This window comes from Pleurodeles waltl, chromosome 2_2, assembly GCF_031143425.1.
Source record: "Pleurodeles waltl isolate 20211129_DDA chromosome 2_2, aPleWal1.hap1.20221129, whole genome shotgun sequence".
Taxonomy (NCBI): Eukaryota; Metazoa; Chordata; class Amphibia; order Caudata; family Salamandridae; genus Pleurodeles; species Pleurodeles waltl.
Genome location: NC_090439.1, coordinates 874,465,232 through 874,484,737, shown reverse-complemented (window position 1 = coordinate 874,484,737; position 19,506 = coordinate 874,465,232). Strand labels below are relative to the sequence as shown.

The 19,506-nt window shown below is 41.6% G+C and overlaps 1 protein-coding gene across 3 annotated transcripts in view; it reads right to left on the bottom strand.

Annotated features, from left to right (window-relative positions):
* Window positions 1-19,506, bottom strand: part of VPS13B (vacuolar protein sorting 13 homolog B) — a 2,423,697-nt gene that overhangs the window by 1,073,947 nt on the left and 1,330,244 nt on the right. For 2 of the 3 annotated variants that reach the window (XM_069220545.1, XM_069220547.1), the window contains exons 28-29: window positions 16,757-16,898; window positions 11,994-12,408 (exon numbers count right to left, since the gene is read on the bottom strand). In XM_069220545.1, coding sequence (XP_069076646.1) covers window positions 11,994-12,408; window positions 16,757-16,898 — 557 coding nt within the window. Of the gene's footprint in view, window positions 1-11,993; window positions 12,409-16,756; window positions 16,899-17,497; window positions 17,565-19,506 lie in introns of all 3 variants that reach the window. The other variant, XM_069220546.1, reaches the window with a different exon arrangement.

Genomic DNA, 19,506 nt, shown 5'->3' with positions numbered 1-19,506 from the left:
CGGGATGTGTGACTGTTAAGTTTCTGGTTTGAACTTTAGTATTTTGCCATTTTTACTCGAGGAAATACTGTGTGGCTCCAACGGCTCTGAGTTTAGTGCCTGAAATCATCCACTAAACAGCTTGAAAACCTATTAATTTAAGATATGGACTTAATTGTTACTCATAAGATGCAAAATGCGTCCGAAGCATAACTGACTAACAATATCAGAAAATCTATGGCGATAACCAATACAATAGAAGGATTCTAAGAACCTTCCTAAACATAGACTGGGCCTTTATTTTGTACAAGCCAAGACAGAGTGCATTACAAAAACAAACAAAAGGGAAGGAACACTTCTATACAACAAGCCTTTCTAAATCAGGTGACTGATACCAGAAGGGGCCAAAATGAAAAGATTGCTTAGAGCTGGAATCAAACACATAAGCAGCAATGGGCATGTTTCATAAACGCTTTGTGGACCCTTCTAGAAATAGGCTATCAATGTTACCTACGGTGAGCCCTAAAGAACCTATCAAATTTCCTGAAATTCATGGCAAGTTATGTTGCCTTATGCCATGCAACTTGTAAATAGCTGACAGAGGAAGGCCAACGTAGCAAGTATTGTAATAGTCCAATCTAGAACTGATGGTGGCATTATCAACAACATGCATGGCATTAAAAGAAGGTTTTTATTCAATGCGGGCATTTGGAGGAAAAGGACAAGTGCAACAGTAAAAGGCAGGTGAAGATGGAATCAAGAGGGTCTCATCTGATGTCATTCAATACAGCTATACGGGCAACCTTAGTGCTTAAACTAGGCATTAAACTCATCCAGCTAGTGACTGGTGCACTTCAATATCTTTAGATAGCAGCTGAGCCAGAACGTTCCACACATTTTAGTGACTGTGGCAAAAGTAAGGTGACCATACAGTTATCATCAGCCTAAGGATCCAAGTTTGATTTCTTTAACCCATTTCTTTCATCTACTAAGCCCGGTGCCAGATGAAAACAAGTGTTATGGATGAAGGTAACATTAGGTGTAACAACTACAGATAAAGATTTTAGAGTTCTTACTGGACATATATCATATATGAAGCATGACATTTGGAAGGTAAGAAATCAAAGACATTCTCCTCTTCCTTAATCAATGTGAGAAGAATGACAGAAAAGAACAAAGGTTTTTCATCATGGTGCACGAGACAGGATGAAGCCGGAAACTGGGCAATACAATTATGAACAGCCTGTATATTCTCACAGAAAAAAAGAGGTCAAACAGTGACAAAAACGTGCGAGGGGGGAAAAGGGTAGATTGGTGAGACTGCCTGGAAAAGAGATGTTGAGGATACGAAGGCCTAAGAAACAGCATTTGCAATAAAAGAGGTATTAGTAGCTGTTACCGACAATTTGCATTGCATTGTCATGCATTGTTGACATTTATGTGGTGTTTCGAAAGTCTGAAGTGTGTGTGTGTATATATAAATATATATGCTTATGTTTTGCTAACTGCAAAATGATGCATTTTTTACATACACAGGTGGAGGGGTTTGAGCCCTGTTTTTCTTCCCTGACCTAAAAACTGACATGCCTGACCGACCTTCAACCTGTCCTACTCTGTAAAGAAAAATACTTTCTTGTTTATCAGATTATTTTTTGTTATTTTCTTTAGCACTATAAACTGCATGTTGGCAGCTTCAAGATACCAGGATTAAAGACAGAGGTGATACCGAGGGCCTCATTGAAACTTTAACAAATCGGGAGCATCACCAAAACTCTGTGGTACTTCTAGCCAGACAAACTCACCTGCTCTATTTAGAGTTGTTGGCAGGGCCGTGTTTGCATCAGGAGAGCATCAACTGGCTCTACTGGTGTAAACCTCTAACTTAGCTGCCCATCTGTCAAGGAGCCACCAATGCATTTCAGGAATCTGTGTTTCCCCACTGAAAAACAAAGTTCCACTTTGACTTTCTCAATACAAAGAAGCTTACCATTTAGTTACTTTAAAAATGGTGCCTGCTCTGCAAGCATGCAGTGCTCTGAAGAGGGTGATGCCACTGAGGCTACCAGCAGAGAACAGAGGGTGGATGATCCACTGCCTCGGTGGCACAGGCCATGGGTAGATTCCCAGCCAGATCTGCTGACTGTCTACCAAGTTTTAAATACCCCACAAAGCATGGTCTACAAGGCTACATTAAGCAGCCCACTTTACCTAGGCAAGTCTGGTGTCTCCATCAATATCTATGCATGATTTTGCTTATCTATTTAGCTAACCTACACACAAACACACCTCATGAAAGAAGCACAAACAAAGATTTAGAAATTAAGGGTATGGTTCCACGTTATGTAGAATTTGGGGGAAAATTTGTCGATATGTTAATTACTGCTACTCTTGTGTGGGGTATTGAATGGGTAACAATCAACTCTACCAGAGTTCCCAACTGTACTTCGGACCACCGTTGCCACGCCTTTTTATGTACTTGAAACTCTAGATGACCTGTGAAATACTTACATACTTTCCACAAGGCTGTCATTGTGGCCCCATCCGCAGCACATCCCATCACATATCAGCTAAAGAATTGTGTGTGTCTTGGAAAATCAATTGGCGCTGCAAACCTGTGTGGGTGTTTATTAATGGGCATGACTGACAGCGGTGGAGCTGAGGCTGACTTGCGTGTGATTTTCTGACAGTGCCTCTCATTGGATCACAAAGGTGTTCTGACTACATGCTTATCCAATCCAAGGCCTCTCTGCAGGGCACCCAAAGTGATAGTCACATCTGTGTCAACTGGAATTGTCAATCTATGGGAAAGTGTGTGAAGGACAGACAGCTGCTGAAACAGTGACCGCACCAAACGGAAACAAATTCAAAGATTGCAAGTGAGTGGGGTGTTGGTTGGTTGTGGGGACGGTAAAGTGGAGGATTTGAAAGAGTAGGTGAGCGAGAGAGTGAAAAGGTGGCAATGAACAGAAAAGAGAAATCTAATCAATGCACATGGAGGATTTCAGAAAGATATGAAGAAAAACAAGCATTTGCAAAGCAATGAATGGGTCTCGCATTTGCTTGAGTTAGAGCTATTGTTGTTGTAAATTCATAACTAGACTTTTCTTTCCACATAAAATGGTCAATCCTGTCTCATAATTTGGTCTTTTCCTGCCACTTAATTCCAGTGCCCTGCATATAACTAAAGCACTTCCATTTACCTTCTTCCTCTATCTGCAGCCAGAAATGAAAATGTTGCTATTTAGCATCCTAATTTAAATATGCCATGCTAATTCCAATGGATTACCACTTTCACCACCACACCATCAGAGTTGCTGGCTGGCTAACACAATTCCCAAAATAAGACCGCCACAGAGGAGTAACTAGAGAAATAAACTAGAAGGATCACCCAAACATATCAAGAGTGTTGAAACACTGAAATAAGGATGATAAGTTGGCCTGCATCATGGTCCTAACGGCAATAAGGAGAGATTAATAAAACATATACAATTATCATATAAACCCAATAAAAACCTTTATCAGAAATAAATGTTTGGCATTAGACTGTAATGCTCAGAACAGCCACTAGAGGATACCACAATGAAAATAGCATTTGCAAGAAACATGGTAATGTTACCATATAGTTAGACCCTAGAGGGCATAACCACATGAAAAGAAAATGACTAAGTATTGCAGTGGAACCATATATTTAGCCCCTAGAGGCCATAGTGCATTACACATTTTCAGAGCTAGCAGGCCTACTGCAATGATATTACAAACAAGACCCTTAAAACACAAACTACATGAAAAACATAAGCTCCAGCCACGAGAGAGGTTAAAAAGACTTGAATGGAGGTAGTGGTTATTATTTAGGGGTCCCCACTAACAGTGTCAGGACACAGATGTTCTAGACAGAAAGAGCAGGTTGTGGTGAACATTTTGAAGGCTGTCCCATTGTCCTAGGACCACCACAGGCTGAGTTATGAGCAACATGTTTTATAAAGGAATGCCCTGCAAAGCATTATGGGATGACCAAGTGCAGCAAATGTTGCAGTATGCTGACTGTAATGCTCAGAACAGCCCCTAGAGGACACCATGACAACAAATATCATTTTTAGGAAACATGGTCATGTAACCATATAATTAGCCCCTAGAGGGCATAAACACATGAAAATAAAAGCCACAAAGTAATGTAGTGCAACCATATATTCAGCCCCTATAGGGCATAGTGTCTTGCACATTTTCAGGCCCTTAGAACACAAACTACTCCAAGCTGTAAAACAAAAGTTCTAGCCATGAAAGAGCTTAAAAGGGGACTGAATGGTGGGAGGGGTTATTATTTTGGGGTCTCATCTAACCTAGTGGGGGGGGGGGGGGGGGATCCAGAGATGACCTAAACAGAAAGAGTGCATCATGCTGAACATTTTGGTGGTGGTCCCACTGACCTAGGACCACCAAAAGCTGAGTTAAGGGCAAACATGTTTTGAAAAAGTATGTTTGCAAAGCATTATGGGGTGACTTTTCCTAAGTGCAGTGAATATTGTAGTATCGTCTCTCCAGTTGTGACCGGTGTCGTGTTGCAGATGTCTGTTTTTTTGTAAAGCATTAATCAATTATAAGTGTTTTGGGGAAAGCTATGGAGAGTGAAAAGGAGAGTCAAAAGAAATGATTCTGATTAGGTAAGAGTGTGAACAATGTGACCAGCGCTCCATTACCGCCGAGGGAGTTTGCGCTGTTCGTGCTGTGAGGGCCAAGGTTGCCATGGAGCACAAAGGGGAGGGACAGAAGAACAAGTAGTTCACCCACCCTGAAGTATATTGGCAATTGTGCAATTATCAATGTAACAGGGTCAGTCTGCAAGGGGGTAACAAACTTGCCGCAAGGCGAGACAAAGGTAAAGCAATTACCAGTGACATCAAGAGATTTCTGAAAGGCAAGCCCACAAAGGATTTAAAGTGATGGGCGTGAAATGGGCGTGGTTAAAAGCCAACAATACTTACAACAGGTCAAATCGCTTGCACGCTCGACCTAAGAAAGAGGTATCTGAGAGACAGGTAAATTAAGTAGTATGAAGTGTACAAAAGGAGTGACTGACACACACTGAAGCTCACTAACATGTTCACAGACCTTAGTATTATTTAATTCATTCTCTCATCTTTTTAGAATTAAAACATTTTCAGTTGCAATTATTCACAACTAAATCATTGCTGTTCTTCATTTATTTTAATAATGCTAACAAGCACTGTTAAATTCAATACATTCTTCCATGTTTTAGGCATATGTACCTTGTTGTAGTATATGTGTGGATGTGATAACCGAAAACTAAAAGGTACACCCAGTTACTGGTTAGATGGCATAATGTGAGAAGGACAGGATTTTAGTCCGGTTTAACCCACATTTCCTAGGCCATGCCTTTTGGAAACAAGAAAATAAGTTACTTACCTGTAACTGTGGTTCTCCAGTATTGGTATCTTTCATAGATTCACATGCTTAAATCATTCCCCGTCGTCGAAGTGGGAGTCCCACGGTATATAGAAAGCAATAAATAGAGAATTGTTTTTTTTTTTCCATTGAAGTCAATATGAAACAACGCATTCAATTGTACAACTATCAGCCTCATTAGAAAAAGCCCAAACTTCAGCCAATCAGGCGAGACCACCCCTTTAGAATCCTCAGCACAGAGGCTCAGTCTCTCAGATTTCTCCGCACTAGTGATTACAGGAAAGCAAAAGAGGTGAGCCCCTCTGGGGAGGAGGGTGGGTCGCATGTGAATCTATGAAAGATACCAATACTGGAGAACCACAGTTACAGGTAAGTAACTTATTTTCTTCTCCAGTATTGGGGTATCTTTCATAGATTCACATGCTTGAATCAGAGTAGTTAGCAGTAGGAAAGATGGTTGAGTTCTGAAACGCCAGAAGCATGCCTGTGTATAGTTTATCCTATATGGACTTATATAGGTAATTAACATTTGCAAATCAACCCTCTACAAGATTATATACATATATATATATATATCTACACATAGATCTATTTACATGAAAATATCATTCTGGCAATACGTAGAGGATGGAGGGTAAAAGGTTATTGGCTCACCTTATGCAAATAAATTACGTAACACTGCTTGTCCTACCGTGGCATCCATTCTGTCCGTAGCTTCCAGGCAGTAGTGCTGGGTAAAGGTATGAGCACGTGTCCACATTGCCGCTCTGCAGATCTGGCTCAGACGGACTCCTGCGAATAGAGCTGCCGAAGTGGATACCGCTCTAGTGGAATGCGCTCTGACACTGGATGATAACGGTTTCCCTGCCAACTGGTGGCATAGCTGTATGGCAGAAGAGATCCAGCGCGCTATGGTCTGATTAGTAACGGCTTTGCCTTTATTGATCCGTCCATAACTAATAAACAGTTGCTCCGATTTACGGAACTTGCTAGTCCTTTGTATATAAAATTTTAAACATCGTTTAATGTCCAGAGAATGTAATGCACGCTCCGCTCCAGTTTGCGAATTTGGAAAAAAAATTCTCAGAACCACCGGCTCTTTCAGATGAAAAGACGATGGAACCTTAGGTATAAATTTTGGATTGGTTCTCAGAATGACCACCTCTGGTTTGAATTGGATGAAAGGTGGAGAGATTGTGAAGGCTTGGATATCGCTAACCCTCTTCGCTGATGTCAAGGCCAGAAGGAGGGCTGTTTTGAAAGAAATGAATTTGAGGTCTACCTTATGAATGGGTTCAAACGGATGCTTCATTAACTGGGATAGCACAATATTCAAATGCCACTGAGGTGAAGGACGGTGAATCGGCGGAAACATCCTGAACAAACCCTTAAGAAATTGTTTTATTATTCTGGATGACCATAAAGAAGGTGACTGAGACGTTCGTCGGAAACGGGATATGGCAGCCAGGTGCCCTCTCACAGACAAATGCGAAAGGCCGGATTTCGCTAAATGCAATAGATATGGCAGAATCTGTTCAGGAGAGGACTTTAGAGGATGAACGTTGGAAGTTGAGCACCATATGCAAAATCTCGTCCACTTGAACTTATATGTCCTGTTTGTAGACTGAGCCCTGGCACAGGCAAGTACCTCCCTGCAATCTGGAGGAATACCTAGGCCGTCGAATTCACAGAATTCAGGAGCCAGGCTGATAAACGAAGAGATGTTGGGTTGGGATGACGGACCTGACCCTGATTCGTTGTTAGCAAATCCGGTAGTGTCTTCAGTCGAATGTGAGGCTGCTCCGAGAGAAATAGGAGTTCTGTGAACCAAAACTGGCGTGGCCATTTTGGAGCAATTAATAGAAGTCTGCATGGTTCCCTCTTCATTTTCTGCAGAAGTCTCGGGATGAGTGGAAGCGGGGGAAAAGCGTATGCATAAATCCCTGACCATCTGATAAAAAACGCATTCCCCTTTGATCCCTTCTGCGGTCGCCAGCTTGCGAAGTGTTGGCATTTCGTGTTGTCTATGGTCGCGAACAGATCCAGACTGGGTTTGCCCCAACGACGAAAGAGACGGTCGAGAACTGACTGATTGAGTTCCCACTCGTGGCAGCTGGTTCGAGTCCTGCTTAAGGCATCTGCCCAGGTGTTGGTGATCCCGGGGAGATGTTCTGCTCTGATGGATATTCGATGTTAAATTACCCAATGCCACAGCTTCTGCATCTCTAGCGATAATGCTTGCGATCTTGTGCCCCCCTGTTTGTTGAGGTAATGCATGACTGTGGTATTGTCTGTTCTTATCAAGACTGAAGAACCCCTGATGTTTGTGAGGAAGGATTTGAGTGCCAAGGAAACCGCCCTTAACTCCAATACGTTTATGTGAAGAGTCGACTCTTGAGTGGACCATTTCCCTCTCACTGAAAGATCCTGCAAATGAGCACCCCATCCCTCTAGGGATGCATCTGTTGTTATAATGTGCGCTGGCTTGTCCTTCAGGAATGAAAGACCTTCTGAGATGAGAGGCGTATCCTTCCACCATTTGAGAGCTTGTTTTGCTGATGGGGTTATCCGAATTACGTCGTTGAAAGAACCTTCCATTTGTTTCCATTGATTGTCTAACTGCTGTTGAAGTGTTCTCATGTGCAGACGACAATTTTCTATCAATGGAATGCAAGACGAAAGCATCCCCAGAAAAGACTTGTAAGTCCGCACAGAAGCGGACCTTCTTTTGCTGAGACGTGCTGCTAAATCTCAAAGTTTCTTTCGTCTGTCGTGTGAAGCAAAGGCTTTTGCTTGGACTGTGTCCAAGACTGCTCCTAGAAAGGTGATGTTCTGGGAAGGATCTAGATGAGACTTGGGGTAATTGACTGTCAAGCCTAGTGTTCCGAAAAGAGATAGACATGTCTTTGTGTCCCTGGCAGCCTTTGACGTTGTTCGTGCCTTTATTAGCGAGTCGTCTAAATACGGGAACACTTGTATCCCTAGTTGCCTGAGGTGGGCTGCAACTGGTGCCAAAACTTTGGTGAATACTCTTGGGGCCGACCTGAGGCCAAAGGGCAACACTCTGAACTGGTAGTGAGTGCCTGCAACCCTGAATCGTAAGAATTTCCGATGACTGGGGTGAATGGGAATGTGGAAATATGCGTCCTGGAGATCTAATGATGTCATAAAGTCCCCTCGGTTGAGTAGGCGCAGGACGTCTTGAAGGGAGATCATACGAAAAGATTGCTTCTTGAGGTATTTGTTGAGAGAACGAAGATCTAAAATAGGTCTCCAGTCTCCTGTTTTTATCCGTATAAGGAAGAAGCAGGAGTAAAAACCTGTTCCCCTCTGGCTCCTTGGTACAATCTCTATTGCTCCCTTCTTCATTAATATAGTAATCTGTTCCAGAAGTTCGTTGAGATGGGCTGGCGGGGGACCTCTTGGTGGTACATGAGGGGGAGGCTGGTTGAATTCTAGTGTATGTCCTCGGTTGACAATATCGAGTACCCATTTGTCTGAAGTAATTTTGGACCACTGGTGGAGGAACTTGGAAATTCTGCCCCCTATTAGAGTGTTGATATAGGGGCTGGGTGCAGGCATCCGATGAAGGTCAGTGCTTTCTTGCCGTCTCCTTGGTCTTGTAAGCCGACTTTCCTCTCGCTTGTTGCCTGAAATGCGTGGATGACTGTTGTCGAAAGGAATGTGGTTGTTGCTGGCCAAAGTTGGAACAAAACTGTCCCTGGTAAGAGGAGTATTGGCGATACTGATGTGTGCCTCCTCTATAAGAAAATGTTCCTCTCCCTCTCGCTCCCCGAAAGGGCTGTCTCTTGTATTGCAATGTTGCCAGAGATCTGGCTGTCTCAGTGTCTGCTTTAATGGATTGTAACGCATCATCCACATGCTTGCCAAACAAGAGCTCGCCATCATGCGGCATGTCCAGGATCTTTAATTGTACTTCTGGCCTAAAAGAAGTAGCTTTCAGCCACCCTTGACGCCCGAGTACGGCCGCTCCGGCTAACTGGCGAAAACCTGTAGACAAGACGTCTATGGAGCAGTCTATGATTTCAGCCGAGATCTTTTCACCCTCCCGTAGAATCTTGAGCGCTTCTGCTCTACTATCTTCAGGTAACCTGTCAATAAATTGCGACATATCAGACCACATCTGGCGGTCGTACCTTCCTAGGATTGCTAGGGAATTTGCTGCTCTAACTGTAGTGGCCGCCATCGTTGAGAACTTTTTCCCAATCGAATCCAATCGACGTCCTTCCTTGTCTGGGGGGGCAGTCAGAGATGCTGATGGATTTCTGGACCTTCTCTGAGCTGCCTGCGATATGACCGAGTCTGGTTTAGGATGACTAACCAGACATTCTGGAGAATTGTCCGGTGCTTTATACTTCTTCTCAAGTCTCGGTAAGACTGCAGGAATGGAGGATGGAGTCTGCATGACCTTAAGGCCCTCCTCCCAGATGAAGTCAACAATGGGAATAGCCCTTACAGCCTTCCTAGTATCCTCTTTGAAGTCATAAAGAAAACAGTCTGACTGCTTTGATGTTATTGGCAGTTGGAATCTTTTTGCAGCTCTTTCCATCACACTATGAAAGCCACCAATATCCTGCGGCGGAGAGTCCACTGGCGGTGGCGTAGAAGGAGATGGTGTTTGAATTTGATATTCATCCCATTCTGGAATGAGTGAGTCAGTGTCAGGAATTTCACCTTCTTCCTGCTCGTCCTCAGATGAAGGTGGAGCAATATCCTGTCCAGATGAAGGAGCTGTGGTAGGATCAGGCAATTCAGATGGTCTAGCAGGGGTGAACACTGGTGTATGCGGAGGTTGCACCGGAGTAGAAGAGCCAGGTGGAGGAAATCTAGAATAATAATCCTGCATCATCTGCTGTAGGTTAGCTATCAACGAGACAGGCATCTGAACTGTCTGCTCCTGAAGTTGCAAGTGACTCTGATTCTGCTGATCCGAATAAGGCTGGTTATCTTCTTCTTCTTCATCTTCCTCCTGACACTTAATTCGTAGTTCAGATGGGCTACGTGCCACCGGGAAGAAACCATCATCAGAATATACATCATCATCATCCTCCTCGTCAGCAAAGAGATGTTGCGGAGGTACTGGTGTGACTTTACTGGGTGATGTATGTGATGAAAGTAGGAGAGACGACCTGCTCTTTATTGGTAGAATTCTCTGTGGCCGGTAAGGAGATGCTCCAAAAAGTTTGGGTATCGGATCAGGGTATTGAGCCGCCGACGGAGCCGTCGTCAACGGAGCGTTCGTCGATGGTGTTCTCGTCGACGGTGGAGCCGCTATCGGTGCTGTGAGCGTCGACGAAGTTCCTGTTGACGGTGCCAACGTCAACAAGGTTTCCGTCGACGGAAGTGTCGCCGTCGCTGCTGTCGTCTGCGAGATCGACGAAGAACTTCTGAATTTACTCGTCGATGAGTGTGTCAACGGTAGAGATTTCATCTTCTTACCCGTCGACGGTTTCTTTGTAATCTTCAAGGTGTGAGCCGACGATGGCCCGTATTTCAAGCTCACCGACGTTATAGTCATAGATGACAGTGGAGACGAGGTAACGATCATTGGCGACGATGGAGCCGTAAACGTGGCCGTCGCTGTTGTCGTCGATGAAGGAAGGCCTGCCGTCGACGATGCGCTCGTCGACGGTGTGGTCGACGGTGTGGATCTCCTGGACGTCGACGGTGGCAGGGAACTTGAAGGTCTTTTGAGCTTCTTTGCTGAGGAGGCAGGTGTAGATGGCTCTGAGCGAACCTTACCACCCATTTCTCTGGATGTTGAAGCTTGTTCCTCTGGCCTGTCCTTAAATGCATGCAGCTTCTTGGCTGACTTACTGCTCTTGGGGGAGAAGCTCTCCACAGACCTCTTCCTTTTCTTTGAGGCCACTGATGTGTCGCTGTCCTCCTCCTCAGAAAGAGCTTCTCTGGCCTTTCTTTTCTGAAGCCAAAGTAAGAGCCTGGCTTCTCTGTCTCTCAGAGTCTTGTTGGGAAAGGTCCTGCAGATCTTACAGTCTTTGACGAAAATTGAAGATTATCTCTTGAAGAGAAAGAAAACTGAGCAGAGCTCAGGGAGACTCCTTTACACACAATGTGCGGTAGAAAATCTGAGAGACAGCCTCTGTGCTGAGGATTCTAAAGGGGTGGTCTCACCTGATTGGCTGAAGTTTGGGCTTTTTCTAATGAGGCTGATAGTTTTACAATTGAATGTGTTTTTTCCTATTGACTTCAATGAAAAAAAAAGAAAAAACAAATCTCTATTTATTGCTTTCTATATACTGTGGGACTCCCACTTCACGACGGGGAATGATTCAAGCATGTGAATCTATGAAAGATACCCCAATACTGGAGAAATGCTAGTTACACTTCTTTTGCCGTTCCCCTTTTAGAAACCACATCACTTTTAGAGACTCCACCCCCATCTTTTTCATCCCTTATAATGCAATGATTGGCTGTGCTACCTCATGTATTCCCAAATATAACACAAAGTGTATCTTAAAGGATATATATAATGAATAAGAATAAAAAAACAACAACCTGGCATTGTCAAATGTTTTCGATCACTAACCCATTACCACCAGGGGTGTGCATACCTGCTGTGCTGTGCTGCTTCTCCTCTGCATTGGGAAAGAAGACACGGATCACACTTGTGCTGATGTAGATGAGAGGCAGATTGCGTGATGTAAGGGTATGGGACCGCATGGGTTGACCAGATGATTGTCGTTTTTCCTTTTGGCTCTTTGGCAGCTGAGCTTCAAATATACTAGAAATGGCGTTTAGTAGAGGGAAACATAAAACTATGTCGAAGGCCTGAGCAGAAAGAAGGATCTCATGGAGAAAATGAGGAGAGCTATCATTTTGGCCTTCACACAATTTCAGAAACGTTCGAGAATTTCTTTCATTTCTGGACGTGAGCTTGTGGCGGACATTTCTGGTCACAGCCTTCGTGTAAGTCAGAGAAAGGAAACCATGTTGTTGGTGTGAGCCTTCTAGAAGCTTTGTGGTTGTCTGTTTCGACAGAAAGAAATAAGGACGGAATCTTAACACAGAGTATGCATTCAACAAGGGGATACAATATAGTACATTGTAAGCATGTCAAATTAAAAAAATATTTATTTTCTAAATTTCTGACTCCCCTTTTAAAACGTTTCCTCTACTGACCAACGTACAAAAGAAACAGCACAATTGTATGCACATAGCTCTTCACAGGGTTCCCATAAAAATGGTGAGGCACAGCCAAACATAAACGTGCCAAAAGTTCAAAAATAGGACGTACTGTTTTTATGGCAAAAGCAGAGCATGGTGAAGGTTGTATTATTGAATTAAAACAAAGGTGTTATGAATTTAACAAGTCCATATTTTAAGGTTCAATAATTTATTGTACAGATAACTTTCACAGTAGTGGTCACGAAAACTAAGGCATGGCATTTAACTATCACAACAAACGTTCTTCCAGGACCCTATATAAATACTTTAATTGAAATGACTTATTAAATACAAAATCTGTGCCTTACTGTTTGCAAACCCATCCGTGGAATTCCCACTTACAGAACCCTTTGGCTTCCTGCGTTCCCATACCTTGGGCCAACAGAGCAATCTTCTGAAAGATTAACACTAGTCTTTCAGCCAGGAGGCAGCCCTAGCGTAACAAATGCACTTTAAAGAACGGTAGCACGGATGTTGACACTATGTTATCTTTCATTAATCTGACCTTACTGAAGAAAATTTTAGAGATGTTTCCAATCATGAAGTTGACAAAACAGACATTGTTTAATTCAAGCAGATCTAGTTGTAAGCCTTCAAATGTGACTCAATCAGAAAGAAAGTTTTGTCCTGCTTAGATAAGCGGTCCAAGGAGAGGACGAAGTAGGCGCACGGCGAGCGTCCCCTTTGATGTATGTGTGACTATAAGGGGACACTCCCCCTCCTGGATACCAGAGGCTAGCTGCCTCTAAGAAAAGGGCCGCCTCAAGGTAATTCCTTGGGTAATGTAGATCATTCTTTTTTCAAGAAAATGATAACAGGGAGCTTCAGGAGTGACGTCACTAACCATTATCACATTAAGAAATATCTATAGAATCCTGTTAGTTGTTAGTCTATCAATGGTATTTTGTTCAAAGACAATAAATTATAGATGAACAAATGAAGACAGACTGTCAGCTGAAACATGACCACAAAGCAAGGCTCAAGCTACGAGAGATTTAAAACAAGTAGTTTATCCCAGTCAATGGAGGGTTAAACTATTTGAACTTGTTTTATGCCAGTATGATGCAAGAATCGTGGCTAAACAGATGCCTCACAACTTTACTTAAAAAACAGAAAAGCTTTGAAGGACTACTTTGCTCTTATGGAAATTATACCTTGTGTCAAACACAGTAGCGCATGGTGATGGTGTTTGTAGAAACGCACGAAGCAGAACTGCAAATTCCAGGTAACAAATTCTGCCTGATTTTCAAAAGCAGTAGCAAATGCTGTAGACGTCCTTCTGGTCAAAGACCATCCATTCGGGCGACACAGAGTAATACTTTCTACCATCTGCTCAAAAGCTAATTAAGGAGACAGCAGTTGATCACCTTCTATAAGAAGTTTGATAGCTAAGCACAATGCAACTGTTCACTATAATCAAAATATGCATCATTTAATGATTTCTTTTTAGCTAAAAGTACTTAATGTGTGTATTGGCATCGAGAATTATGTATTGTTCAAAGTTAAATAACATACTCGCATGGTGAGTATTTTTTTTAAAACAAATTTTTGTCTAGTGGATTCAGTGGAATCTATATTAACAACATAGTTTGAAAAGCAAACGTACTAATACATAATGACATAAAACGTCCAAAATGTGTGTTCCCCAAATAAAGGTATCCAATATTGCATTTTAGTGAAGGTTCAACTTTTCTGTTCTATTCAGTTATGGTCACTGTTCTTCAACCTGCAGCTGCAGCTGCAGCTCAGGGCTAAAATGATGAGATCCTTCTTTGTAATTCTTGGAAATGTACATAAACAAATGACAGCATTTGTTTAACATGACTGCTTGTAGACAAATGGGAGCTAGTAGAGCCACAAGAAGAAAAGGAAAGTAGTGGACAAATGGTTATCAGAATGGAAGTAAAGGATTTATAAGCAGTATCTGCTGTTCAATCCATACATGATCTTTGCTAGAATTATGGTAATTTGTCGGTTATTTTGAGGTTCTTAGGTTCTTTTTGTGCAGCATATTTTGAGGCATAGTTTTTTTCTTCCTTTTTCCTTTCACACTTGATATGCAACTCAGTTCATTGACACATGTCAATTAAAAAAACTCAACCTGACAGCACAGAGGCAATATTAAGGAAATCGGTCTCTCTTAAAGTATTACTCAGCAACATGTCTGCTTATGCATACTGTTAGTCTTATAAGGATTACAAGGCAAAAGTGACAATATCGACCAAGACTACCTTCCAAACTACCCTCCAATCGAAACATGTCATTAAAAACCCTAAAAAAATAAACCTCAATGAAAGGAGTAGAATTTGTGAAGCAAAAACATTTAAGTTAGGCAATGCATATTTCACTAACACTGATCAGACTTAAGTAACCGTTTTATAGGGGGACCACTTGATACACTGTCTAACTTCTATAGGATAAGACCCCTACACCATACATTTGGTAACACTGTATATAGTTTTTGAGATACCAGAGTAAAAATAGTGTAATTTAAAAAATGATGTGACAGTATTCTTTAGCAAGCAATTGCCACAGATAATTCCTATTTTTGAACAATGGGACCCGCTACTTTAAAAGATACAATTATGCTGTTGTTGGAAGATACAGATATTCAAACTTTGATAACATTTGTTCTATTGTTTTAAAGCTTGTTCCCAACCCAGTGTTAAAAATATGACAAACATTGTTAGGAAAATAAAGGCGGAAATAAAATGAATAAGGAAAAGTAATGTTAATTCTAAAGGGAAATGCCTCAAACTGAAAAGAACTTTCAGTTTTAGCATTTGATATTTTATACATGCTTTCTGAACAACCCCTATCTTTTTGGTAGTTTTAATTTAACATACTTTTAAAAGAACATATAAAAGAACCCAGCAACCAGTTTTCAAATACATAGTTAGAAACACAATTCCTTGTACTGTTATTTTCTAAATATTCAACATCCAGAGATATCAATGCGATCAAATATTTACCAAGTAAATATTAGGATGCTTAAGCTTGCCAACACAGCTGTTAGAAAGAGACCAGCAAGATGTTAAAGTGCAAGAAGAGTTCATGCAGACAGAGACAAGTACTTTCATAAAACAAATCAATACAGAACTTCCATAAACGTGAAAAGATCAAACTTTGGAATTATAGCTATTGTATCATTCTATTAAAACAATTGTCAGCAGTTGTACAGTTATCCCAGCTTATCAAGAAACGATCTGTTCTGGAGTGTTACAAATTCAAGGGAATCAAATTGATGGCCCGCATATGTTGGTCTGCACATGATGGATATGTAATACTTGGAAAGACATCTTCCCCAAACTCTATTCCAGCTAATTAAGTTCAACCTTAAACTCAAATGGTCGATCCACCTTATGGTTAGCCAAAGCATTTCATACTCTATTGCCTCACATATTCGACATCCCTCAATATTATATATCCTGAGTACACAGCAGTTATTGCCAGGTGTATCATTTCTTCGTTTATTTTGTGTGTGTGTTTGCTAATGTCATCTTCAGAATTATTACTGGTCTGGAAGTCCACATATGTTTTACTTTCGCTAACTGAACAATGGCAATGAAATTCTATATTTATATTTTATGGCATCTTAGAAAGATTTTCAGGCTCAAAGATGACTTTGCAGTTCTGTATGTACAATGACTGGCTGTCCAGCCATCATTCTGACTTAAAAATGCTAATATTATTATAGGAGCCTTGTTTTCAAAAGAATTTACTTTTGGCAGAGGTTTCCTCATAGCACTGTAAGACAGCAGACTGCAAATGGTCTAAAGTTCACAACAGACCAGTACAATAAATCTAATTCACTTCAGGTTTGACAGCTAATGAATAACTGGTTTCTGTTTGGGGGTTAGTTCGTTTTCTCGGTCTACCTTTACTGAGGAGGAACGTTTTAATGTTTTAAGTGGAAGTAAGGTAACTATATCAAATTGTACTTAAACGTTAAAGTTATTACTTCGTTTAGTAATGTGCATAATATGCATTTCAAATTTTTTTTGTTTACTGAAGCCTGACACCCCTCCCACAAAGGCCTTCCTGCCTCAGATAATGAAAAAGGACTGTAAATTAATGTGCTAGTTAAATCCCCATATATCTCTCACTGTTGATGCAAGTTCTGTTGCAAAGTTTAAAAATTATTTCTTACAGAAGGAAAGAAGCCAGAGAAATTACTGAAAGGATCCTGCTTGCTGACGGGTCGAACCAACAATGTGCGTCTGTTCAGCTTGTCAGTACAAGAAAGGAAGACACCTCCATACTGCCCCAAAGACCAACTGTCTTCTCCGAGGCTTGAGGTGGTTGATAGAGATGATGGGAGCGGGAGACAAAAATAAATAGCAATAAAAAAAGCAGAAGCAAACAATTTTCACAGAATGTCTAATTAATGATTAGAGTACATCCTGCAAAGCTCATGTATGACTGTATGCCCAATGCACAGACAATTTAAATGTTTCAGATGTACATTACACACAATGGGATGTCTTGATGAGATCAGAATGTGTGGAATGAGTATCTGATGTGCAATCCAGCATACGTTCAAAACATGGATAAAAACAAAATCAATAGTAATCAGTACAAAAGAAAATTACAGTGATTATTTTTTTTCAAATATTTTGCAGAGAGCTTTGTTAGACTGGAAGGAGATGATTACAAGAACAAAGTGAGACACCAATTCAAAAAACATATCCCATTATTTCCAAATTTTAAAGATTGCTTGATTTTATAAGATCAAAATTGGACAAAAGGGCAAGGATTAAGTCTGCACTTTTCTTTTATTCTTGAAATCATAATTCCCACCTCGCTCAAGGACAGTGAAAATTTTGCAGTTCAGAATTTAGGACAGAGCTTTGGGAAAGCAAATCATTTTATCTACTAAAGGAAGTCTCACCACAAGTTTTTCCTTGCATTGTAGAAATATTCCTTCAAAATGTCCTGACTGCCAGCTTTCACCTGGCCTGGAAAAACAGAATGTTGACCTTATCTGCGATCTTTCAAGAGCAAAGAACGAAACCATACAGTTTCAAACTGTACGAGAGACAATTACTGAACTGAAGTAAACATTTTTAAAAACAAAGAAGTCAAAGAAAGTTGTACAAAAATCTAAAAGAGAGTGAAGTGAAGTGTACTCATAAACAAAACTATTTACAGCACTGTACAACAATCTATTGAAAACTGTTGTATTAGGTCAAAGCTAGAAGTAAATAGATTGTCAGCACAAATCATATTTTGATAGCACCCAAGTAAAGTCAGATGGACTGACGGGTACAGTTTTCCATTGAGGTATTAAGCAATGATTAGGTTTAATTCCCTCAGGGCCCAATCTACAAAACACCCATGAATTTGGAAACTATCTCCATTTGGCTATATCACGTTTTGAATAGGTAATGAACTTTTTTCTTTAGAATTCAGAAACAAATTCAGCAGTTTTGATTACATTAAAACTGGCTTATTTAAGCCATAAATAGCCACTCAAATGCATAACCATTTATGCACACACATGCAACAAGTATCGATTTCCATATAATGAAAAGTAACCCAAAATGTATTTGTAGTGTTTTAAAAGAGGAAAATATTTTCCCTGTAGAAAAGGCCTTTTCCTAAACTGCCCCCTCTCTCAGCCCCAGAGGAAACATATTTAATCCTGCTTTTGACAGGAATATATTTAGAAAAGCTTTCAGATTGGGAATCTGAAAAACATACCTACAAAAAGTTTGGGTAGTCACAAACTTGCCAGTTTATGGTTGTTCACTAGTTTCGATAGTTGAATATATCGAGGAGGCAATCCCATAAAATTGTCACTGACCAAAGACTTGCTCACACACAAATGCCACCATACAGCCAAAACTGTCATGTGAGTTAATTAATTTGTAGAATTAGGGCAAATTTCCACCATTCATTATTCAGCAAATCAGTATTAGCACTTATCTGCATAACTAAGTTGAACTTAGGTGTGCAAGCTGGTATGTGTATTGAGCCCAGAAGTAGCCAAGGAATTATCAAATTTTTAATACCGAAATGAGAACCTCTTTTCCATATGCTCTTGTTACAGTAGAGATGTTTAGGAACTGGTACTGAGATAGTGGGTGGAGTCAGCACGGTCCTGGTCTTTACGGCAATGCTCTTTAAAAAAGTTTGTCTCTATGTGCTCCATTAATTTCCATTATGCCGGCACAATCTTGCATAATTTTGAGATTTAGTGATACGCTTGTAATGTTATACTGCATAAATGATGCCATGTAATTATCACGGGAGCATGGGAACAACAGAAACAACCAGAATGCGAGCAGCTGTTTGTGACACCTGCATTTTTTTCTGTTTTCTGCCGGAGTGCGGCTAGGCGCCAGGCAAGACGGCCACACAACTTAGCAGCTCTGTAATCGCCTACAAAATTGTCCTTAACATCCAACCATAAATCCGGCCACCGTCGGTGGAGCACCCGAGGAGACTCACACGCTCCCCACGCTAAGTAGGAGGGGGCAGGAGTGAACGAGCAGTGCCTGCCTGGGAGAGTGTGGATTGCTGCCCAGCTCACCATGCAGATCCCCAGGTAGGAAAGGGCCTAGGTCTCATTGAGCGGCCTGTCTGAAGGAGCCATGGTGGTAATACTGCGAGGCAGAGCCCAACGCAGCAAGACCCTTTGAGTCAAAGGAGCAGGCAGAGGCCCGCATTCAACGCAGGCTGATCCAGGGAGGTATACGTGGCAATGGGGGGCCCCCGTGGCCTGTGCAAGGAGGAGAGGTCCTGGAGGGGTATGTGAATTGGTCCCACCCCTCACATGATTGTATGCAAGATGAGTCGGCGGCCGTGAGGCAGACAGATGGCACCAGCATTACTGCGGTGAAGACTACTGGGGCCTGGGGGCAGGCTTTCCCCTCCCTTTAGCCAAGGCGGTGAGAG